Source organism: Pituophis catenifer, unplaced genomic scaffold, assembly GCF_029215685.1.
Source record: "Pituophis catenifer annectens isolate HBS135680 unplaced genomic scaffold, rPitCat1.0.hap2 SCAF_2, whole genome shotgun sequence".
Lineage (NCBI taxonomy): Eukaryota > Metazoa > Chordata > Lepidosauria > Squamata > Colubridae > Pituophis > Pituophis catenifer.
In genome coordinates, this window is record NW_027256882.1 from 294,839,166 (window position 1) to 294,864,571 (window position 25,406).

The following is a 25,406-nucleotide window of genomic DNA, read 5'->3' on the forward strand; positions in this document are numbered from 1 at the left end:
TCATTGTAATGTTGTGTAATGAGTGTTGTAAAGGACTGTGGAGCGGTAGGTAAATCTTAAGTGCAACCACACCGTATTTACAGGCATTGGCAGCGTCCCACAATCACGCAACCACAATTTATTAGTTTTTGATCGAAATTGATGTTTACTTCGTTTCCAGTAAAATATGCCCATTATGGACCATGGATTTATTTAATGATGGCAGTGATTCACTTAACGGCCACCACAAGAACAGTTGTTAAAAGCAGACCTGTCAAGAATGATCTACTTTACAACACAACTTACGACACTTCATTAGGGTTATGTTGAGGAATACCTGTATATATGAAGGGTTCATCTCTTTAAAACTCAAGGAACAAAGCCCCAGATGGCAGTTCTTGGAGAGAGACGGACAGCTGTCATGAAATCGATTCCTGCGCAGTATTGGTAACCCCTTCTTTTAGGATGAAGGAAAGCGATTTGGGCAAATAATGCTAATTATTGACAGCATGCTAATGGGGGAAATCATAACACTGGATTTTCATCAAGGGGGGAAAAAATGAGATTAATCCCTCCTAAAGCCTGAGAACATTACGAGCCACATTTTAAGATTTTATTAGTATCTTTCTGCAGAGCCAAAATAGCAAATTACTTCGAGGATCAAGACCACTTATATAGTTCTTTTTAGGAATTTAAATCTTTAAACATGTACAACGTAATACTTTTTTCGCTATCAAAACCCAAAGGCCAATTCCTAGGACTAGATTAATAATTATAACTGTGTGAAGAAACAAAACAAAACAAAACAAAATAAAACGGAACCAACGAGGTGAATATTATAAAGAAAGTGCTTGAAAGAGAGAGAACCCCCCCCAACCCGTCGCCAATTTGACACGGTTAAACTGACCCGTCAACTTCATTTCTCCAGAAGGACGTGGCTTAAGGAGGAGGACAATGATTAGCTCGGGTGGGACAGATCCAAAAACTCCTGGGACAGACAGACAAGACAGAAGAGCCGAGGGGCAAAAGATTTCACAGCTTGTTATCTTGTTTGGGGGGAGAGAAGAAAAACTGGCAGAAATTCACGAGCAGCCCGTGCCGCCGTGCTGGAAAAAGCCGTACCGTTTCTCCGGGGCGTTCGGCAGCCGTTAGTGAACCAGTGTTGCACTAAGGTTACTAAGTTTCTCCTTTCGACCTTCCCCGCCTTGAGTAAAAACTGACTCTTCCGTTGCACTTCTATCAAACGGATTTTGAAAAGTGTCTCAAAACGTTTGCAAGTACGAGCAGGCACACACATCAAAGCGGTTGTAAGGAAGTCTAGCGGAGGAGTTTGCGGCCGAGAGTCGAGGGTCGACGCTTCTCTGAGTCCAGTACAAAGGGACCGGGAAAGGGGTAGGGGGTGGGGTGTCAGGGACAGAATTGGGGTGGGGGTGGGGGAATCGGGAGAAAAAAAACAACCTTAGCCTGACACTTGTCTGCACAACTCAGTCCGGAGTCTCTGGCCTACCGAAAGAAACAAACGTGGGGGGGAAGGGCACTTAAAACTTTAATCGAAGAAAGCGCTTGCAACTCTCTTTTGGGTGGGTGGGCACAGCTGGCCGGGGTGAGGGCGTGACAAGGGACCGGCTTTTTCAGCTGCGACAGCATCTCGAACGCAGGATCCTCGTGGCATTCTCCTTCCCGCAGCACCAGAGAAGACCCGGCTGGCGAGGGCAGGGGGGGGTGTCCGGTGGCCAGAAGCAGCGAGGGGCTGCTCCGCTCGCGCTTTTCAGCTGGCGCCTGCTCGGGTCATTAAATCTTCCAGGGCATTGTCCTGGTCGTTGTTGTGTAATAGCAAAGCTTCTTTAATGTCTTTCAGTTCGAAGCCCATTTCTTGAAATTTGCTCATGAGCTGGAGAATCTCGATGGCCTGAGGAAGGAAGGAAGGAAAGAATGAAAGAAAGAAAGAAGGAAGGGTAGATAGGCTGTCAAGATAGTTTATGGCAGTGGTGAAATTAAAAAATTTCCCTTACCGGTTCTGTGGGCGTGGCTTGTTGGGGGGGTGTCATGTGACTGGGTGGGCGTGGCCAACTCAACATCACTCACATCGAGAGGGTCCTCACCGGCCCCTCCCCTCCCAGCCACTCCTTGCCACGAATGGCAGGAAAATGGGGAGGGGACTATTCCTGCCTACCATCCTTCCTTCAGTCTGTGCTGAGATTGAGGAATGGATAGCAGGCAGGAAAATCCCCTTCCCCATTTTCCTGCCTTTCACAAAAAACGGCTCCATTCCAGCTGCTCCCCCCTCCCCCTCCTTCCCTCCCTCCCTCCTGGGGACTCCCTGAAAAGGGACAGGCTGCAGCAGCTCCTTTGTGACTGGAGGGAGAAAAGTTAGCATTCTCTCTGCTGCATTTAACATTTGAATTCTGTGGAATATCGAGCAGCCGGAAGAGGTGAGCGGTGACCGGTCGGGTGTGGGTGGGACTAATGAGGGGTGATTACTACCAGTTTGGCGAACCGATGCCAAGAATCCCTAGCGGTTCGCCCGAATCAGTCCGAACCAGTAGGATTTCACCCCTGGTTTACAGAGTTTTCGTAGGTAACAGAGTTTTTGGCTTTGAGAGGGGCCCAAGGCCGTGAAAAAGATGGTACGTCAGGAGTGTGTCCAAGCTTGGCAACTTTTAAGACTTGTGGACTTCAACTCCCAGAATTCCTCAGCCAGCCATGCATTTCTGGGAGTTGACGTCCACGAGTCAATTAATTCAATCAGAATAGAGCTGGAAGGGGCCTTGGGGGTCTTCTAGTCCAATCCTCTGCTCCAGCAGCAGATCCTATACCATTTCAGACTGACAGGAGTTTGATGTTGACCGGCTCGAGGTTGACTCAGCCATCCATCCTTGTGAGGTCGTTAAAATGAGGACCCACATTGTTGGGGGCAAGAGGCTGACTCTGTAAACCGCTTAGAGAGGGCTTGCAGGCAAACTCTGCCCACTGCTAGCAGTTCGATTCTGACCACTTCAAGGTGAACTCGGCCTTCCATCATCTCTCTCTATCATATCTATGATATCTGTCATCTATCTCTATCATCTCTCTCTCTCTCCTCTCACACCCCACCCCCCCCTCATATCTACTGGTATATCTATCGATCATGTCTGTCTCTCTATCTGTCTATCTCTATCTCTCTATCATCTATGAGTCATGGTGGCGTTAGAATGCAGTATTGCATGCTAATTCAGCTCACTGTCAGCCGTTCGATCCTGACTGGCTCAAAGTTGACTCAGCCTTCTGTCCTTCCGAGATCAGTAAATTGAGGACTCAGATTGCTGAGGCCAAAATGCTGATTCTGTAAACTGCTTAGAGAAGGGCTAAAAAGCACCGTGAAGCGATATATTGCTTTAAGGATGAATGCTCACCTTCTCCTCCGAGCACTGATACATTTCGAGGACCGTTTCTACCAGGAGCAGATCAAAGCCCTTCTCACAGAGTTGCCCACGGACAACCAGGTATTCCAGAATCTACACAGAGAATCCAGAGAGAAATGAGTTCAGACGTTTGTTCTGCGAGTCCAATTTCAACTTTTCTAGAGCTCAGCTGCCTGAATTGACCAAGATCTTCTCACCTGCTCCTATCAATAACTGGTCTCAGCTACCCACAAATTTCATTTTCAATGGTATTCTTGTTCCGGTTGTCACTTAAGTACAGGTAGTCTTCAACTTACAACGGTTCGTTTAGTGACTGTTCAAAGTTGCAACGGCACTGAAAAATGTGACTTAGAACCGTTTTTCAGTTATGACCTTTGCAGCATCCGCGTGATCATGTGATCAAAATCTAGATGCTTGGTCATTGACTGAGATTTATGACAGCCGCAGTGTCTCAGAGTCACGTGATCCCCTTTTGTGACTTCTCACAAGCAAAGTCAATGGGGAAGCCAGAGTCCCCTAACAACCATGTCACTAATTTAATGATTGCGGTGATTCACTTAACGACTGTGCCAAGAAAGGTCATAAAATGGGGCAAAACTCACTTAACAACTGACTCATTTAGCAATAGAAACGTTGGCCTCAATTGTGGTTGTAGGTTGAGCGCTACCTGTAGAATAGGACCATGGGGCAGTATCCATCTTTGTATCTAAACCACCACCAGGCAGGACTCTTAGTTTCAAAAACATTTCATGGAAAACAAGTGGTCTAGTGATTAAGATGATGAACTAGAAACTAGGAGACGGTGAGTTATCTAGTCCTGCCTTAGCCACGAAAGCTGGCTGGGGGATTTGGGGTCAGTCACCAGGAGACAGGGAGTTCCAGTCCTGCCTTAACCATGAAAACTGACTGGGTGACTTTGGGCCAAACACCAGGAGATGCGTTAGGCATGAAAGTTGGTTGGGTGTCTCTGAACCAGACACCAGGAGACAGGGAGTTCTAGTCTCGCTTTAGGCATGAAAACCAGGTGGATGACCTTGAGCCTGTCCCTCTCTCTCAGCTCAGCTCAGCTCAGCTCACTGGGTGGTTATGGTAGGGAAAACAGAAGGAAGGAGTATTAACTATGTTCATCAGCTGGAGTGATTTATAAATATATAATAAAAGGTGGGATATAAAGTAAATGGAGAGCTAAGTAATTCAACTAGTCCTTGCCTTCAATCACAATTGAGCCCCAAATTTCTGTTGTTAAGTGAGATGTTTGTTAAGTGAGTTTTGCCCCACTTTACGACCTTTCTTGCCACAGTTGTTAAGTGAACCATTGCAGTTAATTTAGTGACAAGGTTGTTAACGGAATCTGGCTTCCCCATTGACTTTGCTTGTCAGGAGGTTGCAAAAGTGGGACACAGAAACGGTCATAAATATGAGTCAGTATCTGAATTTTGATCACAGGATCATGGGGATGATGCAAAGGTCGTAACTATGAAAAACAATCATAAGTCAGGGCCTTTGTAACGTTGAGCTGTCGTAAGTGGAGGGCTACCCTTATTCTCCCAGGCTTCCCCTCCTTCCATCAAAATACCAGAAGCTCTGGACCGGCTGTATTTCCTCTGACATAACACAAGACACAACCCTGCAAATACCATGAGGCGAAAAGGACAAGGAACAAACCAGGAAGTTGCCTTTGGGCACTCAAACTACAGCCAAGGTGGATTGCTCCCTTTTCCCAGATGTCTGGACGGACCACGATCTTCCTCTTACCTGTTCTATGCTCTCCCCCTTCCTCTTCATCGCTTTTAAGACATCTTCGTACGAATAGCCCATGCCCACGATGATTTCAAGACACTCCAGTTCTCTGGAGGACAGGGCCTGCAGCACGTCCCCATAGGAGAAGCTGCCGGTGGTCTTGGGCACTTGAGAGGTCGGGAAACTTTGGTGAGTTACCTAACAAAAGGTAAAGAAGGGGAGCATTTGAGGGGAAGGCTGAACACTGGCGCTGCCCCTAAGTCAAAGTGGAAGCCTTCAGGCATCCATCCATCCATCCATCCATCCATCCATTCATCCCTACCTAATCTATCTCATCTACCTGTCTACCGTCAACCTATTTCTTCTATTTATCTCTTCTGTCTCCACCTATCTATCCAAACTATCTCTTCTATCTCCATCCATCCATCCATTCATCATCTCTGTATCTCCCTCTCCATCCCTATCATCTCTCCATCGATCCACCCACCTACCTACCTTATCTATCTCATCTACCTGTTTGTCTGTCTACCATATATCTGTCTACTTATATTTTATCTGTTTGTCATCTACTATCTATCTACCTATCTCTTCTAACTATATCTACCTCTTCAGGTCTTCTCTCTTCATCTATCTATTCATTCATCCATCCCTGTAGGAGAGGACCAGGCTGAGCCCGAGGGGGGAGTCAAGCATGTCGTAAGTCTGGAGTCCCTTCGCTCCATCTACTTATCTATTTATCGATCAAACTGCTCATCTCCCTTGCATCTTTAAAGTGAAAGTAGTCGAAAAAGAGAGAAGAGCTTGGCTTGAGGTCCAGTCAGCTTGTCCATTGCCCCCCCCCCCCCAAATGGTCATGAGCTCAAACTTAAAAGGGTAACAACCAGAAAACATTTTACAGGCCTGAGGCTGAGCTTCTCAGAAAACCATTTGAAAGCGTTGAGAGTTCATAAAATGTTCGGCTTTGAAAAAAAATAAAACTTGCATCAGTGTAGAACTAAAAACCTGATGTTAGCTTTCAGCTGCTGACTTGCTTTCTAAAAGTACTGTGTTTTTCCGAAAATAAGACCCAGCCTTATATTTTGGGGGGCTCCAAAATAAGCACTGGGGCTTATTTTGGGGAAAACAGCACTAGGGCTTATTTTCAGGGTGATCAGCCCAGCTGGGGGCCACCCCCCCCAGCCCAAGCACAAGAGGGGACAAGCACGCGGGAACTGATGGTATCCAACATCAGCTGCAGCCTGCCGGTCCCTTGAATGGCGCACTCGGAGGTGTGCAGCCCATGCAGTGCAGGTGAGTTGATTTCCTGTCCAAGCAGCAGACGGAGGCAGAGGTGCCGGGGGGGGGGGGGGGGGGGGGAAGGCAGGTGATCCGGATGCACCACACAGGCCACAGAAAAGCCAAGTCAGTGGACTGGAGTGGGTGGGTGGCTATGGGAGGCTCATCTTCGTGCGTTGGCACCAGCAGCAGATGGAGGCAGAGGCGAGGGATGGAAGGGAAGCAGAGAGTCATGAAGACAAGCCTCCCACGGCCGGTCACTGCTCTAGCCCATCAACTCCCAGCTTTCCTGCAGCACATCCAGATCGTGTGCCCCCCCCTGCCTCTGTCTCCACCTGCTGGACAGGTAATTAACACCTGCGCTGCACGGGCTGTGGCTGCTAACGTACACCATCGGCCCATGCATGCTTACCGCCTCCTGTGCTGGTCATGCCCCCCCCTTCACTAGGGCTTATTTTTGGAGTAGGGCTTATATTAGATGCACGCTTAAAAAACCAGGCTAGGGCTTATTTTCGGGATGGATGGAAAGAGATGGATGGATGGATAGATATGATATGATACATAGGATAGACAGACAGACAGAACTTAGCAATAGCACTTATATACCGCTTCACAGTGCTTTACAACCTTAAGTGGTTTACAGAGTCAGTGAATTGCCCCCAACAATTTGGGTCCTCATTTTACTGACCGCGGAAGGATGGAAGGCTGAGTCCGTCCTGAACTGGGCAGGATCAAATTCCTGGCAGTTAGCAGAATTAGCCTGCAATACGGCATTCTAACCAGTGCGCCACCACGGCTCCCCACAGTCCCAAGTTTGCCCAGGTCTTCATACCAAAGCATAAAAAGCCCACAAAAAAAGCTTCACAAGATAAAACCGCTAGACCAAGCCCGCAGGGACAAAACCGGAGTTTCAAAGCAGCAGCGATAATAAAAGTAACTCCCAAAAGATCCGCAGGATTAAGGTTTAATTCACACAGGCTCTACAGGAAAATCCACTCTCCCTTCACTGCAAGGGTTGGGCTAACTCAGCAATTACTACTTCCCATGCAGGAAGGTATATGGCTGTGATGGCAAACCTATGGCACACGTGCCAAAGGTGGCACACGGAGCCATCTCTGCAGGCACGCAAGCAGACGCCCAGGTCAGCTCCACCACGCATGTTTGCATGCCTCCCACCGGCCAGCTGATTTTTTGGTCTCTGCCGCCCCCTTGGCTCTCCCTTTTGGTCCCAGGAGGCTTCAGGGAGGCCTGCTAGGACCAAAACGGGGGTTGCACGCACATGCGTGGGGGGACAGGGGGAGCACTGGGGGTCACCCGCGCATGTGCAGGGGTGGGGCCTGCGGGGGCCTTGCATTCTGGGTGTTGGCACACACGTGCTGTCGCACACGCGCTTTTGGCACCCGACAAAAAAAAGGTTCGCCATCACTGGTATACGGGCACCAGTATTTCTCATTCTTGGCAGGGTGGATTTGATTTAAATCGAGCTGATTTAAATCACAATTGAAATCATGATTTAAATCACTAGTAAAAAGGCTTGATTTAAATCAACTTGATTTAAATCATAATTCTTAAAGAGCAACTGTCATCTCTGCTACTCCTTTGACCCACCGTTGACTCACCGATAGTCCCAGAGTTGCAGAATATGCAGCCTCCTGCTACGTAACTAAGCTCCATTTCATGCTGAATAAACTAAATTATTTATGTATCTTAAATAGAAAACTATCTTACGATAATTTTACCCCAAAAGTTTTTTATTAAAATAAATTCGATAAAAATCAAAAAAATCCAATTTAAATTTTTAAAAAATCCATTTTTTTGATTTTTTTAAAAAAAATCATTGATTTTTATCCACCCTGATTCTTGGCAACTTGAAACTCCGTGGACTTCAATTCCCAGAATACCCCAACCAGCATCTGAATTTTGGTTACATGACCACAGGGATACTGCAAGGGTTGCAAGTGTGAAAAAACGGTCATGTCACTTTTTTCCACTGCCATTGTAACTCCGAATGGTTACTAAATGAACTGTTGTTAAGTCGAGGGCTATCTGTACTTACAAACCACCTGGAATGGGAGGTGACTAGAGGTATAACCAAGTTTGCTGATTGATACCAAATTGTTCCGAGTGATAAAAGCAATACAAGGAAGTCTTCAACTTACAACTATTTGAAGTTACAAAGGAACAAAAACAAAGTGTGGTTGTAACCATTAGCTCTGATCCTGTAAAAACAGGATCGGAGCGAAGAGAGCCGACTGATGAAGGAGATCTGGAACTAACGGTAAACAGTTCAATAAAGGGGTCGATAGGATGTCCATCCACCATAAAAAAAAAAAGGCTGACATATGCTAGGGATAATTAAAAATTATCCTCTTTTTTCTTATGGAAAATGTTGAGTCCCCTATTTTAGCTACCCTTCCTCTGCCCTCCTTCCAGCTGCAGGTGTGAAACTGTGGTTTGGGGGGTAATGCTCAGTGCTACTGTAATTTCGGTCACTAAACAAATTGTAAGTTGAGGATTATCTGTATTCCATCACCCACTTAATTTCTGCCTTCCAAAAATTGGTCCAGATTGGGGAACATGGCTTTATTTATACCATTTAGAAGATCATACCATTTAGAATAACAGACTTGGCAGGGACCTTGGAGGTCTTAATCCAACCCCCTGCTTAGGCAGGAAACCCTACACCACTTCAGACAAATGGTTATCTAATCTCTTCTTAAAAACTTCCAATGTTGAAGAATTCACAACTTCTGGAGGCAAGTTGTTCCACTGATGGTCAGGAAATTTCTCCTTAGTTCTAGGTTGCTTCCCTCCTTGATTAGTTTCCACCCGTTGCTTCTTGTCCTGCCTTCAGGTGCTTTGGAGAAGAGCTTGACTCCCTCTTCTTTGGGGCAGCCCCTGAGATGTTGGAACACTGCTATCATGTCTCCCCTAGTCCTTCTTTTCATTAAGCTAGACATACCCAGTTCCTGCAACCGTTCTTTGTATGTTTTAGCCTCCAGTCCCCTAATCATCTCTGTTGCTCTTCTCTGCACTCTTTCTAGAGTCTCAACATCTTTTTTACATCATGGCGACCAAACCTGGATGCAGTATTCCAAGTGTGGCCTTACCAAGGCATTATGAAGTGGTATTTAGTACAAAACAACCACAAATTATTTTTGTTTAGTTTTGTTCCGTGTCTGTCTGATTTTTTTCCCCTTTGGATTTTAATCTTTTGAACAAAATAAAACTTGTGAAAGAGAAAAATATACAGTCCCCACCATCACGACCCCTCCTCCTCCTCTTCTCATCAAAGCTCATGCTCTAACCCCCCCCCCCCAAAAGCACACTTCCTCTGTTGCGCAGCGCTTACCGCTGTGGCTGTAGTGAGAGCCGGAATGTCTTCTGTACATGCTACGGAGGTGGGCTGGGAAGGACCTCTGGACACGGAGGATAACGTTCGCGTGTCTAGGCCGGGTTCCACGCTGAAGGTGGGAGCCCCGATCGCGTGGTGTCCGTTCAGTTCATTGGCTTTGTCCGGTAAAGCGCCCAGGAAAGTGCCATTGTGCGCGCGATAGGTGTTCACCAGCCTTGCCGCCTGCAAGTCACTCTCGTCCAAATCCAGCTTCGGGAAGGAGAGGGACTTAATGTTGCTGACCGACGTCACGGGCGAGAGGGACACTTTGGAAGAGAGGGACATCTTCTCGCACCCGCCCAGCTGGGGCAAGGTCACAAGACCGTTGGGTTTGTGGAGGGGCTTGAGGTCCAAAGCTGCCCTTTCCAAAGAGGCCAAGACCTTCTGGTCTTGCAGGGCTGACGGAGGCGCCACTTTGGGCAAGCCGCCGTCGAGCAGTTGGGCCATGATCGGCCCCGTGGTGTCGACGTGGATCTGGAGGATGTTCTTCAGTTCTTCCCTGTCATCCAGGGTCTTCAGCTCCAACTTGTCAAAGGGGTCTTCTTCACACTCAAAGTCCGCTGGGTTGAAGTCGGCCTTGGTGTGGGGGGGACTCAAGACTTTTTGCTTCAGAGCGCTGCTGTTGGCCGGGGTGGGAGTGAGGATGGAGTTGTGATGCAGGCCGGCCAGGATGGGGTTGATAGGGAGAGGCAGGGCAGCCCCCGGGCCGCAACCCTCGGGCAGGTGTTCCTCCGAAGTCCTCTTCACATTGGCCAGGGTCTCCTTGGCTTTCCGCTCCATTTCTTGCTGGACAGCTTGGATCCTTTTAATGTTCTCGGCCCACTCGATCGTTTTCCTTTCGAGAGAGAAGTCATACTGAGGAGAGAGAGAGAGAAAGAAATCGTGGTAACAGACTGGAGAACCAATGAAAGAGAAGATTTTTTTACTTGGGGTACAACGCTAGGGGTCCTTGGTGGTTTTTCTTGCAGGAGTTTCATGACCCAGTTAGGTAATATCATCAGTGCTAGAAGGGAGGGAGGTTTGCTGGATGGAGGAGGAGTGGTGATGGTGGAGATGGAAGCGGAGGAGGAAGATGAAGAAAATTAGAGAGGGAGGAGGAGGAAAAGAAGAGAGGGAGGAGGAGGAGGAAAGAGAGGAGGAGGAAAAGAAGAGAGGGAGGAGGAGGAAAAGAAGAGAGGGAGGAGGAGGAGGAAAGAGAGGAGGAGGAAAAGAAGAGAGGGAGGAGGAGGAGGAGAATGAGCATGGGGTCCTTGGTGCTCTCCAAGCTTCATTGTTTTCTTGCAAACATTTCATTACCAAACTAGATAACATCATTAGTGCTAGAAGGAAATGGGATTTGCTCTCATTTTTATATATTCGTATATAAAATAAGAGTAAACCCGCCCTCCCTTCTAGCACTGATGATATTACCTGGCTGGATTGTGAAATGTCTGCAAGAAAACAACCAAGCTCAGATAACCCCACATACTGGAGTACTCCAAAAGCTAAGATATTTCCTCTAAAGGAAAAGCACCTAGTGATGAAATGCACCATCAGATCCTTTTGGGTAGTTTACTGAGAGCCAAATAAGGAGCCCTTATTAAGATGACTTCTGCCAAGGCCAAGTATGAAGTCAAAAACACCTTGGCTGTGAGGACACATCGGAACATTTTTTTTCTACCAATCTAAAATCTTCAAAAGAAAAGGAACTTCAAAAACAAAGAGCATCTCTTCCTTTGACTGCAACTTCCACATAGGTTCTCCCTGATGATTAACAAAGAGGTACTGACAACTTGAGCTGCAGATCTATTGTTTTGCTATTTGGCTTCTACAAACAACACAGCAGTTGTTGCAAACAAGTCGAAGCAGTTCTGTTTTAAGGGATCAACCCAATGAGGTCAACTAGAGAAGAGCTTTAAACTGTGGTGAGTTTCATCAGAAACATGAGTGAGGAACTATAATGTACTATACGGTATGTTCCTTATCATGTCAATTGCGATTCAGCAGATTAAACAGGTTAAAGCATCATTTCTTTAAAAAAAATGTCCAGAATTTATGACTCACCTGGGCTTCCCTTATCAGTTGTGGAGAGTCTGGCAAATAGAAACCAATCGGGAGGCCAACTTTCGCTGGTCTTCTGAACTTTTCTCCTATCTTGAATGGAACATCATCAAGGTAACTGAAGGGCCCTGGAAGGAAGAAGGAAGAAGTCAGACTCTGATTTAGCAGCTATTGATCAACGCACATCTTCTACTTATGGTTAAAACCACTCAACCACTGCAGGGGTTCACTTTACAAGTTTGGCAAGAAAGGTGATAAATTGGACAAAACTCGCTTAACAACTCTCTTGTTTAGCAACGGAAATGTTGGGCTCAGTTATGGTTGTAAGGTGAGGACTATCTATAAAGTCTATTACGTTTCCACGAGTAATTAAATCCTATGGTCAGAATCCTTCATTTAATAACCAGGGAGAAACTACATCCAGATGGGTAACACAGGTCCAGCCCTGGCCATTCACTTACCGTGAAAATCAGACCCCGACTTCTTAGAAGCCATTGAGAACCTGAAAGACATTTTTAAAAAGCAGAATTAGCCACCTTCAGAAGAGTTATAGCACACGACATATAAGACAAACTCCATTCTAGGCATCGGCCCAGCTTCATGCACGCAACAGGAATGCACCAAAGCCCTGCTTTATAAGAAGACTGTGTGGTTCTGGATTTAACTTTGGACTCTCAGATATGAATTTCAATCCTCAAATCAGATTAAGCGAATGGCGCTGTGTCCAAACAGCTGGTTGGAGTGGCCTAGATAGCCTGCAAATGAGATTATGATTCAAAATTAACAGTTGAAAGCTTTGCTGCTGGTGACTATGGGGACATGTCCATTGGGGTTTCAAATACCTGATTTCCATACCCTAGTCCAGGGGTGGTGAATCTATGACACATGCATCAAAGGTGACACAGCCCAAGGTTTTGGGGTTCATCAACATGCTGCAACTATTCTCAAAAACAGGCCCTGTTCTCGTGTGGTTTTTGGAGGCTGGTTGAGAACGGGGCCTGCCTGTGTGCAAACAGTACAAGGCGGCCTATTTGAGAGGCAACAGTGGTACTAGGGATGAAGAGGAGGCCTGGCTCCCCACTTCTGGCCCAGCCTCAGGGATGCTAGCAAGTGAAGCTGTTCAGAGTGCCTAGATTCGGAATAGCAATAAGCATTTAGATTTATATACCGCTTTATAGTGCTTTAAAGCCCCCTCTAAGCGGTTGACAGAGTCAGCCTCTTGCCCCCAACAATTTGGGTCCTCATTTTACCGACCTCGGAAGGATGGAAGGCTGAGGCAACCTCGAGCCTGGTGAGATTCAATCTACCAAAACTGCTGGCAGCCAGTGATCAGCAGAAGTAGCCTGCAGTACTGCACCCTAACCACTGCGCCACCGAGGCTCAATGGGAGTGGGGCAACTTGCCACAGCCAACTTATTGCTGCCAATTCACCATGGCCAGCTCACCATGGGACAATTCAACAATGTTATTGAATTATTTAATTCTTCTTCTTCTTCTTTTTTTTTTTTTTGATCATCTGCATTTCAGGTTACCCTTCCTTTTGCTTCCTTTCTTGATTCTATTTTACCATTTCTTCGATGTTAGTGTAACTTTTGTCCTGCAGTAAGTTGTTCTGTGGCGAATTGGCTGTGGCACACTGTCCTAGACTTTCTAGATTCGGGGGAAGGGGGAGGAGAGAGGGAGAGACAGACAGGAGATATAGTAGATAGAAGAGAGAGAAAGGCAGGCGAGAGAAGGGAAAGAGAGGAGAGAGCGGGGAGGGGGGAGAGAAGAGAGATAGAGGAGAGGGAGGAGAGAGGGAGAGACAGGAGTGAGAGACAGGACAAGACAGGACAGGGCAGGGCAGGGGAGGAGGAGAGGAGAGGAGAGGAGAGGAGAGGAGAGGAGAGGAGAGGAGAGGAGAGGAGAGGAGAGGAGAGGAGAGGAGAGTCAAATTAGGCATTTTCTAAATTTTGGACACATTGAACCCAAAAGGCTCACCATCACTATCCTAGTCTAACTTAAAGCCCATCCAGGTATCTAGTGGGTTATAAACTATCACTCTCCAATAGCTGAGTACCACTGCATTCTTTTGAAACCTTTCTTCAAACCTTACTTAGGCAACTTGTACATCAAGCTAAGTCTTCAATGTATTTATTCTGCTCAACTGCAAATTGTTTTTCAAAAAAGATTGGAAGCCTTTAAGGGTAGACACGAAAATAAAATAGAAATCCCACTACAATGGCAAACCAGGGTGGATTTTATTGACATGGCTGGTCAGGAGGTGTCAGTTCAATGCTTTAAATCATGGTTTATTCATTGGTCAGCAGGATTCCATCATCCTTTCTAATAAAAGTATATTTTTCTTGTTTGGTATCACATGACTTACTTAGTGTTTATACACAGAGGTCATTTTCAGAAGTTATTGTGTTGTATGCAACACAATTATTTAACCAGGTGGGTTTTTTTTTCATATTTGTTTTCATTAAAACTTGAAATATGACTTAGCATCAAGCTAGAGATATCCTGGAGTCTTTAGGAGCTGAATCAGCTCCTTTCAAGAACGGCCCTGAACGCTATTTTTACCCTGACAGCCTAAGAGGGGAGGGAATGATCAGCAGATTTTAAATTACATTAATGACCTTGTTGCCTTGACACTGGTTATTACCCTGTTCGACCGAAGTTTGTTATCGGGGCTGACAGTTTACATTTCATCTCCATATTAGCAAATGCAAGCAAATAAAACCAGCAGATATTTTCATATTTATAATGTCAGGATTCCAAGTAAGACCCTTAACGAAAGAAAACTCCGAGGCTAGAAATTCCTCAAAGTTCCATTTTATTAGAGATGACATATTGGCACAACTGGGAAAACCCGAATCTGAATGCTTCCAGGTTTTCCCCACCCAAAAGAAAGTGAAAGTCCCTGCCCCATCACCCACATGGTCCAATCAAAGCACCGTCCCAACTGGAGATGCCTCCCAGTCACTCCCCTCCAGGTGCAGGGCAGGATGTCCTTGACTCTCAGGGAAAGGAATGTTACTATGACTATGTATCACCCTTGCTCCATACAATCCCCCCTCCCAGATTCCCACAGTAGTAAATGTGGCAGGCCTGAAGATCCAACAGAAAATATGGCTTCCAGCCCTGACATATCCCTGGTCATGTTTTTTAATAGGCACTTAACACACATTTTCAACTCTGATTCCAATTGTGAACCTAGATTCAAATTGAAAGTTGCTGTGTCCCAGGGTCACGTGATCCCCTCTTGCGACCTTCTGACAAGCAAAGTCAATGGGGAAGGCCAGATTCACTTAACAACCGTGTTATTAATTTAACAACTGCAGTGATTCACTTAACTTAAAATGGGCCAAAACTCTAACCAATTTCTCATTTAGCAACGGAAATGTTGGGCTCAATTGTGGTCATAAATTGAAGACTCGTGTATTTAGCAATTTAGCCAATGGTATAGGGTCACCTGCTGGAGCAGGCGCTTGGATTAGAAGCCCTCCAAGCTCCCTTCTTGGGAGTTGGGAGCGACTTTTCCGCTGTGCTCTTAAGACCCTGCTCTTCCGACAGGCAGGGCTAGCTTCATAATTGAGTTTTAAATTCGGAGTTCTTAAATTTTTTAGGTTTTTTTAGCTAATTTTGGCCTTAAATGTAATACTTTTAAGAATTTTTAAATTTAAATTGTGATATTTGTATTGTGTTTTACCTGGCTGTACACCGCCCCGAGTCCCTCGGGAGAGGGGCGGTATAGAAATAAAATTATCCTTATCCTTATCCTTCCAGTTCTATTCTGATTCAAACATGGACACGGTCATAATTTGCCTTAAAACTGTGCTCTATTTGCAAAAGCCAACATTCTCTTGCTTGAACACGACAACCAGATGAGGCATTCAAGTGTGTGACAGCACAGTCCAAGTACAGCTAGTCCTCAACTTACGACCACAATTGAGCCCAAAGTTTACACTGCCAAGCGAGACAGTTAAGTGAGTTCTGCTTTACATTTTACAACCTATCTTGCCACAGCTGTTAAGGGAATCACTGCTGTTGTTAAGTTAGTCATGCGGTCGTTAAGTGAATCTGGCTTCCCCGTTGACTTTGCTTGTCAGAAGCTGGCAAAAGATGATCACATGACCCAGGGACACGGCAATCGTCATAAGTTCATGCCAGTTGCCAAGCAACTGAATTTTGATCACCCGACATTGGGGTTGCTGGGATGGTTGTAAGCGTGACAAACGGTCACAAGTCACTTTTTTCAGTGCCGTTGTAACTTTGAACTGTCACTAAACAAAAGGCTGTAAGCCAAGGACTATCTGTACTGCAAAATTCACAAGCTAAATGGCCAAAAGGAAATAGCTAATTTTATACACCTGATCTTAAAATCAAATTTTAAAGAGCCTTGATAGTACAGTGGTTTAATGCACCCTGTTATTAACACAGCTGCCTGCAATTACTGCTGGTTCGAATCTCCCCAGGCTCAAGGTTGACTCAGCCTTCCATTCTTTCTAAGGTAGGTGAAATGAGGACCCAGTTTGTGGGGGCAATAAGCTGACTTTGTATAAAATATACAAAAGAATGAAGGCTATTGCTTAACCGCATTGTAAGCCGTCCTGAGTCTCTGGAGAAGGGCGGCATATAAATCAAATTAAAAAAAAAAAAAAAAATTAAAACAGACTAGTGTTAAAGCGTCATTTTCTAATTTTTTGTGATATGGTCGGAAACCACAACTGAGGCAAACCGGATCAGGGATAACAAGATGTTCGGTTAGCACCATAGTCAACTTAATTCCAAAACAGATGATACTTTGCAAAGGCCTGTAGCAACTGGGACAGCTTGTTATTACAATTTTAAGTCGGCACATAAAACACAGAGACAAGCTGTATTTCCTGGCCACTTGTTGGCATCATTCCTCCCTACGCAAGACAATCCTCTCTCTATAAATAGGCTGTACCGATAGCTGAAAGCTACTCAGAACAAGTTGATGGATCACAACTGAATTTATGTGGCAGAGGCTGTTTTACTTCTTGTTCGCAAACTCAGCCGATTGAGAGTCTGGAGAAATATGATTTTTTTTTCGTCTTTGAACCGTGTCATTTCGTATTTCGTTTTCTCATTATCCAACGAATAAGATGCATCGTGTTTTGTAAGAGTTATTATGCTCATAGATGGTGATTTCTAGTCCTGTATTAGGCCCGAAAACTGGCCTGAGTGACTTTGAGCCAATCACCAGGAGACAGGGAGTTCCAGTCCCACCTTAGACACAAAAGCTGACTGGGTGACTCTGGGCCAATCCCCAGGAAGCAATGAGTTTTAGCCCTGCACTAAGCACAAAAGCTGGGTGACTTTGGACCAATCACCAGGAGATGGTGAGTTCTAGTCTGTGAAGTGTGACAAATGCTCATAAGCCACTTAAGATTCAGCACTGTTGTAACTCTGCTCACTAAACGAACGGTTGTAAGTCCAGGGCTACCTGCAACGACTGTCTCGTCTATTCAGCCTCTCTGGAGCTGTGTACAAGGCAGCATTTGGTTCCCACAAACCTCTAGGGCAGAGGTCTTCAAACTTGGCAGCTTTAAGACTTGTGGACTTCAACTCCCAGAATTCTCCAGCCAGCTCCCAGTAGCTGAAATATAAGTGACCAGAGGGCAGATCTGTTGTGTCCAACTTACAAATAAACGACTGGTGGTTTTTGGAGAAACAGGGCTAAATTTAAAAGGTTCTATTCAGCCTCAGCTCAAAGGCCTTTTTGTTCCCAGCCCTCTGCAGATTTGGGAGACGTGGTGACTCTCCTTGCAAGGAGGGTTCTTTGTTCTTGGCATACTCCCCCAAACCCAAGAATTATGCAGCTATTCAAGCTATTTCCTGACATTCCTTGGCAATCCAGATATTTTATTTAAAAAAACCTTGAGGAAGATTAAAAGAGCAACTGTGGTGCTTAGACTGGAGTTTAGCTCAGTAAATCTGGGTTGGCAAAAATCTGCAATACATTATGCTAAAACAAACCAGATTAAGTGAGGACCCGGCTTGTTCAATGTGTGAAGGCAATCAATGGGATCCCACAAACTACACAATTGTAGTGTGCCGTGGAAATTCAGCCAATGGCTGTATTCACATCACAAGCCAGAGGTTCTTTGCCACAATGAATGACATTTGCTGATTCTCTGCCTCCCCAAAATTTCCAGTTATGGATGAGTAATGAAATGTCTCAGTTTTAAAAAATTCCAGATGAACCAGAGGAACTTATGGCACTCCTGATCTGCTGGAGAACAACCATCTTGAAGGTTATGGGACATTAAGCCCGTGTTGGCTCTTCGCAACCTCAGTTTTTTGTCCATAATGATCTGTCCCTAACCTGGCCTTCCAACAATAATCTTCAAGTCAGCACAATTAAATTTGAGCTATCAAGCTGTCTCATAGGACAGCGGTCCCCAACCCCTGGTCCATTGACCGGCACTGGTCCGAAGCATGCCAGAAACAGGGCAAACAAGTGAAGCCCCATCCATGGGATGCGTGGATTCTTCTCGGATGAGAAGTAAAACGTCTTCAAAGAAAAACCAGAAAGTCCAGTTATCTCTTGAAAAAGCACCTCTGGGACAACCAGGACCTGGATGACTGAGAAGTTCCTTAAATCTTTCTCCAGAGGGTTTAGGTTTTAAAGTTCTCTCATCCCCTTTACTGGCCTTCTTTCAATCTGTTGTGATTTCTCTGAACTCTTCCTAAAGGGTGAGGCTGAAAATTGGACACAGCCCTCAAGGAGGCCCTTTGGTACCAGTTCTACAGTCCAGACTATTATCCATTCTCCTTCTTGATAACCTGTTTCTCTTTCTGGTTTCTTGTATGTGTCTTTCGCTCCGCCCTCCTCAAATCCAGTGCTGTGGAGTCGGAGTCGGAGTCGGAGGAAATTTTGGGTACCTGGAGTCGGAGTCGGAGTCGGCAAACAATGCACCGACTCCGACTCCGACTCCTACTAAATTTAGATTGGAATTTTAAAAAAAGCAAGTTTAAATGTCCCAATTCACAAAAAGTTATAATTAATGACTTCTCTACTGTAAGAATAAAGACCAATGCATGCAGTGCCTCACGTAACCGCAAAATGAACACGTTAAGTGACCGTGAAGAAGCATGCTTTTCATGTGCTTCACTATAAGGCACGCAACGCACAATTAGGAGTGGCAATACTTATACTTTCCATAGTGTTGTGTTCTGCTGTTACAGGGAACGCAGCGCCCATGGGTAACCTAGCCTCTCACTGATAAGGGATTAAGTAAATATGTTTTTTGCAGGACTAGAGACACTTGCATAAGTGAAGGGAATGGAGGGTCAATAGTTCAAGACTGAAGCTGTAAACCATTGGAAAAACTGCTGTCATTCAGCTAAGGCTATAAAAACTTGTAACTCTGATTGTTAGCTTAAACTTTAAACATGACTAAACACTGTTTAAATTTATGAACCGGCCAAATACTCTGTTCAAAGAAAATACATTGTATGTTTGTATGTGTGTTTCTAATTATTGTTATTTATTCATATTTGTTCTCTTTTATTCTTTAAAGTTTAACAATTCATTCTTTATCTTAATATCTTTATATTTGTTTGGGGTTGGCTTTCTTCCCTTTCATCTTTTTTATTGTACAGCAATCTTTCTCCTCAAACCTACCACCTCTCTCTTTTCTTTCCTTCTTACTTTCTCTTCCTCACCCTCTTCTTCTCCTCCCTACTTCCTCTTCCTTTCTCCTTCTCCTCCTCTCTTCCTCCCTCTCTTACCCTCACTCCTACTCTAATTTCCCTTCCCTTCCTTCATCCCTCTCTATTGCTGTATCCTTTTATGTATATGGACTACTCAGAGGGCTGAAAAAGTTATTTCTGACTGGTCCTCTCCCTTTTGACCAGTCCTCGAACTTACGACTGTCCTCACATTTTACGTTTTTGCCCTATCTTGTCACCATGGTGAAGAGAAGCAGTTGTGAAATGAGTGACATGGTTGTTAAAAATGCTGCACGGGCATAAATGTGAGGATGGTCATAAGTGTGAGGACCAGTCAAAAGTGCGAGGACCTGTCAGAAATGACTTTTTTCAGCCCTCTATACACATAGCCATGGCCACCCGGTCACATGACCAGCTAGCCACACCCACCCAGTCACATAACCTCCAAGCCATGCCCACAAAATAAGCCACGCCCACAGAACCGGTAGTAAAAAAATTTAGAACCCACCCCTGGTTGGGGGTCACCACAACATGAGGAACTGTATTAAAGGGTCGCGGCATTAGGAAGGTTGAGAACCACTGGCTTAGAAGAACTTGGTGGAACAGCTTCTTGGATTCAACTGTAAGTGTTTATATTGTATAGGACAAATCATGTCTAGGTTTAGTGCTGGGATATATAGCTTATTTGTTTGTATAAAGCCATGTACGTACAACTTACAAGACTGTGTATGTTGATATTAAAAATCTAATTATATGCCAGTTAGTATAACATATTTTATATTTTAGGGAAAGAGGCATCCTAAACAATGGCAAAAAGACTGCTAACAACAAACACAACAAAGTCTACTGTTTATGAGCACTTTGCATTATCAAGTGATGGAAAACATTACGTGTGCCAATGTATTAGAAAAGATGATGATGGTGAAAAACAATGTGATGCAAAAATTAGCAGTTTCAGTGGGCCTGATAAAAATGCACCTACAAGAGCATCAAATTTGAAAAGACACTTACAGCGTTTTCATCCCAAAGTGTTAGAAGCCGTGAATGAGAAAGATAGCAATGAAAACATTGCATCTACTTCTGTGACAAAAAACGTTCAGAAATCTACTGGAGAACAATCACAAATAAGAAAATTCTTTATATCTGACAAAGTTACCATAAGGATGACACCAGAAAAATTCAAACACCACATTATTGAAATGGTAGTAAAGAATAGTGTACCACTATCCTTCTTTTCACAGACAGCCTTTTTAGGCCTAAATGGAGAAACGGCAAAAAAACTTGGTGTTTCTCTGGAAAGAGAAAGTATAAGGAAACTTATAATTGAGGAGGCCAAATGTAAAAAGGAAGAACTACAGAAAGTTATGAAAGGACGTTTTGTCTTCCTTAAAATGGATGCATGCACACGTCACAGAGTCAATTATTTCGCTATTAATGTTAGATTTGTGGATGAAAATAACAAAACAATAACACGGACCCTCGGAGTAAAGGACACTCAGGCACATCACACCAGTGATTACCTTCAGAAGTTAGTGGAGGGTGTTCTAGAAGATTTTGAAATTAAAAAGGAACAGATTTTATGTGTTGTGACAGATAACGCTTCTAACATGTTGAGCACAATTGAGAAGATGAAGGCAGATGAAGAAGGTATCAAACAGATATTAGACTTAGAGGAAGACAGCTCTGCAAGTATTAGAGAAAGTTTAGAAACTGAAGAGAATGCTGACATTTTTTTAGACAACTTTGTTGAAGAAGCATTGAAGCTTGCTACTATTCATCATATGCGATGTGCTGTTCATACACTGCAACTTGCCATAAGAGATGGATTAAAAGATCGCCATGCAGCTACATTAATTGGCAAATTACGGCAAGTAACTGTTGCAGCCAGGGCCCCAAAAACAGATGCAATTTTGAAAAGACGTGCAGGAAAAGGAGCCATTTTGGATCAAACAACTCGCTGGGGAAGCACTTATTTAATGGTGAAGCGTTTGCTTGAACTTAAAGACTTCATAGAAGAAATGGACAATGAAAATCTTGCATTAACTGCAAGCCAGTGGACACAAACAAAAGAGCTGGAGAACCTTCTTTCTCACCCCTTCACTGTCACCAAGAGGTTGCAATGTGATGATCTAACCCCGGGTAAATTCCTCTTGGAATGGAAGAGCCTGTTATATCGCCTGAACAAAAATGGAGGGTTAATAGCTGAGGGCATTGCATCTTCAATGATGAAAAGAGAGAGTCTTTTGCTGGAAAATGAAATCTTGTTAGCGGCTATTTATGTCGACCCAATGAGCCGACTTTTATTGAACAGTAAACAGATTGCTACTGGGAAAAAGGCCCTCTATGATGTAGCAGTTCGCATGAAGGGATTACGACCTGAAATACCTCCACAGGAGGATGGAGTTCTTTTAAGCAATAGTGGTAACTCAGAATCATCTTCTTCAAACGAAGAATTAGACTTTGATTCCTTCTTAGACAAAATGGAAGTTGCTAAAGGAAAGCGACGTCGCATAAGCGTTACAGAACCAGTAAATGTCCAAATAAAAAAATTCCAACAGGAGTTTTATAAAGCACTAAAAGAAGTTGAAAAGTATGATCGCTCATCAAAACTTACTGTTGAAGAAGCCATCCTTGTTTATCCAGAGATCGTTAGTGATGTGGCCAGAATAGTTACTGCAATGCCACCCACCCAAGTCAGTGTCGAAAGATTATTTTCAGCCCTAAAAATAATAAAGTCTGACTTAAGAGCCTCTATGAAAGAGGATCTGGCAGAGGCAATTCTCTTCCTTAGAACTCTACATTGAATTGATTTGCATTTGCTAAGCCTATAACTACATTTCAAGATTAATATAAACCATTTCTAGGTTTTACAGATTTTGTTTTTGGTTCATATAGATAAGCTTTGTTTTTGTTCTAAAACAACCAAATAATGTGGTTTGTATTTTTGAACTGGTAAAGTTCCTGTTCCTGATGTTTATGCCTGCTGCTACTATCCAGCAACTTGATTAATTAAATTAATAAAAAAAAATTAATAAAACTTTGTTGTTTTCATTGTGTTTGTCTTTTGCTTAAACTGTTCAATACAGTAGACTGTTGGCTTCCCAGCCAGTAGTCCTGTGGTAATGACATGTATGTTGCCTTTCTTTCCTTCAAGGAATGTATAAAATACATTCGCATATTAATACAGAGGAGTCGGAGTCGGGGAGTCGGAGTCGGAGTCGGAGTCGGAAGTACAAAAAACTGAGGAGTCGGAGTCGGAGTCGGAACATTTATCTCCCGACTCCACAGCTCTGCTCAAATCATCACTTAGCTTAGTTTCTTTGACTGTTTCTCCCCACTTTGGAACCTTCCTTTTAATATTACCCCTCTGGAGAAGGAGGGTGTTCCCTACCATGAGAACTTATTTCACCTTTCGACTGAATTTTTAAAAATTTACTACCTCTATGAAGACTCAATCATCCAGGCCAAAAGCATCTAAGAATAGGTTTGTTATATCCTGGCAACTGGACCAAAGTTTACTAAAACTGAGACGACTCTCTGCCTGCCCAAAATTTCCAGTTATTTGGATGAGCCACAAAATCTCAGTTTTAATAAATTTTGGTCCAGTTGCCATGATTTAATTTTCTTCAGATATCTACAGGTTTAAGTAAAATCAAAGTGGTACACAGTTAGAGTTAGGTAAATGCTAAACACTGAATTCAATCAACTATTTCCATGGACTGTAGAATGTGGCTGTCTGGGAAACTCTCCTTTACAGAATAACAGAGTTGGAAGGGGCCTTGGAGGTCTTCTAGTCCAACCCCCTGCTCAAGCAGAAGATCCTATACCCATGGTGGTGAACCTGTGGCACACGTGCCCAAAGTGGCACGCGAAGCCATGTCCGCCTGGCACACGCGGCCTTGCCTATTTGTCTTCCGAGTTTCTGGTGCACATGCGTGCACGACAATCAACTGTCCTTCATGCATGCAACAGTGTCGAAAACTGGTGTGTCCATATGCACTGGCCAGCTAGAACCCAGAATTTCGGCTTTTCTGGAGCGCAGCCCCGACGAGCGCACACGCACGTTTCCGCGCAATGAGTGCCGAAAAGGTTCGCCATCCCTGTCCTATGCCATTCTGGACAAACAGCTGTTCAGTTGCCCAATCTCTTCTTAAAGACCTCCAGTGTTGGAGAACCCAAAACTTCCAGAGGGAAGCCATTCCACTGTTTTAATTGTTCTGTTAAGAAAATTATTACCAAGGCATTTACCTAAAGAGACGTTCAGAAAATATTTCACCACCTCGAATAATGAAGAATTGGAAGAACTGGCACGAGATGAGTGACAGAGGCATGTGTTTGGAAAGGCTTACGGCACTGAGTCAGCATGTCCGTCGCCTCACAGGAGGCTGCCATATTTCACGAGACTTGAAAACTGACGGGCATAAGCACCGGCCCCGTCAAATTGAAGGAAAAAGCAAAAGGTTCCCTGCCCTGCCCCCTTTCTCTTTCTTCTGTGAAGGAATATGGGAAGCACCTCGGGGAATATATGAAATAATTGTTAAGGAGGGAACTTGCAGAAAATATTACACAATTCAGAGAAGGAATGAGGTGTGAGAAAGAAACTCAAAATAACCCTGACTTTCGTGTTGAGTATGAGATGAGAGAGAGATAAACTTATCTTGAAATCCTCTCCGAGATACATGTTAGTCCTTGACTTACAAACATTTGCTTAGTGACCGTTCAAAGTTACGACACCACGGACAAAGGGATTTCTGATCGTTTTTCACACTTACGACCACTGTAGCATCCCCGTGGTCACCTGATCAAAATTCAGAAGCTTGGCAGCTGCTATACGTTTATGACAGTCGCTGTGTCCCCCTTTTGCGACCTTCTGGCAAGCAAAGTCAAGGGGGAAAGCTGGATTCACTTAACTGTACTCATAACTTAACAATTGTGGTGATTCACTGAACCATGGTGGCAAGAAAAGTCGTCAAACGAGGCAAAACTGAGCTGTCTTGCTTAGCAACAGTAATTTGGGGCTCACTTGTGTTGAGGACTACCTGTTCTACAATTAAGTAGCATTTATGTCTGTACCTTGACCTGGCCTACCTCAGAATCACAGAGCTAGAGAGAAGCCTGGAGGTCTTCTAATCCAAACCTCTGCCCAAAGCAGGAATCCTTATACCGTCCCAAACCTCAATCAATTTCTCTTTATTTCCAGGTTGGCTCTCCCTCTCGGGAGCTTCCGTCCTTTGCTTCTTTTCAGGTGCTTTGGAGAAGAGGTCAAACACCCACCTTCTTAATCAAGTGCCTTGCGGGGGAGGAGGGACACACAGTGTAAATTTAATAGCAGATTTAGACCCCTTCTGCTCAGACAGGAGCTGGTCTATTAGAGTCCACATATTCCTGCCAAAGGAATAAGGGGAACAGCTTGTAACAAGTTTTTCCTTCTGTACCTTCCTTTTACGGGAAGGTACAGGAAGAACTTTGACTTGAATCTGTTAATGATTTGACCAGTTTTCCTGTGGCTGAGACCAATGGGATCAAGCACACTGTTGCTTCTGCCTAACAACTGGAAGGCAATGGATCTAAAAATATGTAATCAGGTTATTGGAAAACCAAGGACATCCTGGCAACCAAATGTAGGTTAGCCCGCTCTACCATCTTCCCCGGAGCTACCTCTGGTTGCGAAAGTTGGACCTTAAAAAAGCAATGCAGGAAGAAAATCGACTCGTTTGAGCTGTGTGAGACTGGAGAAGGCGCCTGCTACCTATTCCTCAGACAGCAAAGGTGACCCACAAGCAGGTATTGGAGTGCATAACACCAGACACATCACTGGAATGTAAGATCACAAAACACTGCCTCACTTATTTTGGCCATGTCACGTAGGGGAATTCACTGGAAAAAGCAAT

At 44.4% G+C, this 25,406-nt stretch overlaps 1 protein-coding gene across 2 annotated transcripts in view; it reads right to left on the reverse strand.

The window, feature by feature from the left end:
• Positions 1-578: 578 nt before the first annotated feature.
• Positions 579-25,406, reverse strand: part of UBAP1 (ubiquitin associated protein 1) — a 36,062-nt gene continuing 11,234 nt past the window's right edge. For both annotated transcript variants that reach the window (XM_070938975.1, XM_070938974.1), the window contains exons 2-7: positions 12,291-12,331; positions 11,833-11,957; positions 9,748-10,644; positions 5,136-5,318; positions 3,372-3,473; positions 579-1,888 (exon numbers count right to left, since the gene is read on the reverse strand). In XM_070938975.1, the coding sequence (XP_070795076.1) occupies positions 1,748-1,888; positions 3,372-3,473; positions 5,136-5,318; positions 9,748-10,644; positions 11,833-11,957; positions 12,291-12,324 (1,482 nt within the window). In that variant the 5' untranslated portion in view covers positions 12,325-12,331 and the 3' untranslated portion in view covers positions 579-1,747. The remainder of the gene's footprint in view (positions 1,889-3,371; positions 3,474-5,135; positions 5,319-9,747; positions 10,645-11,832; positions 11,958-12,290; positions 12,332-25,406) is intronic.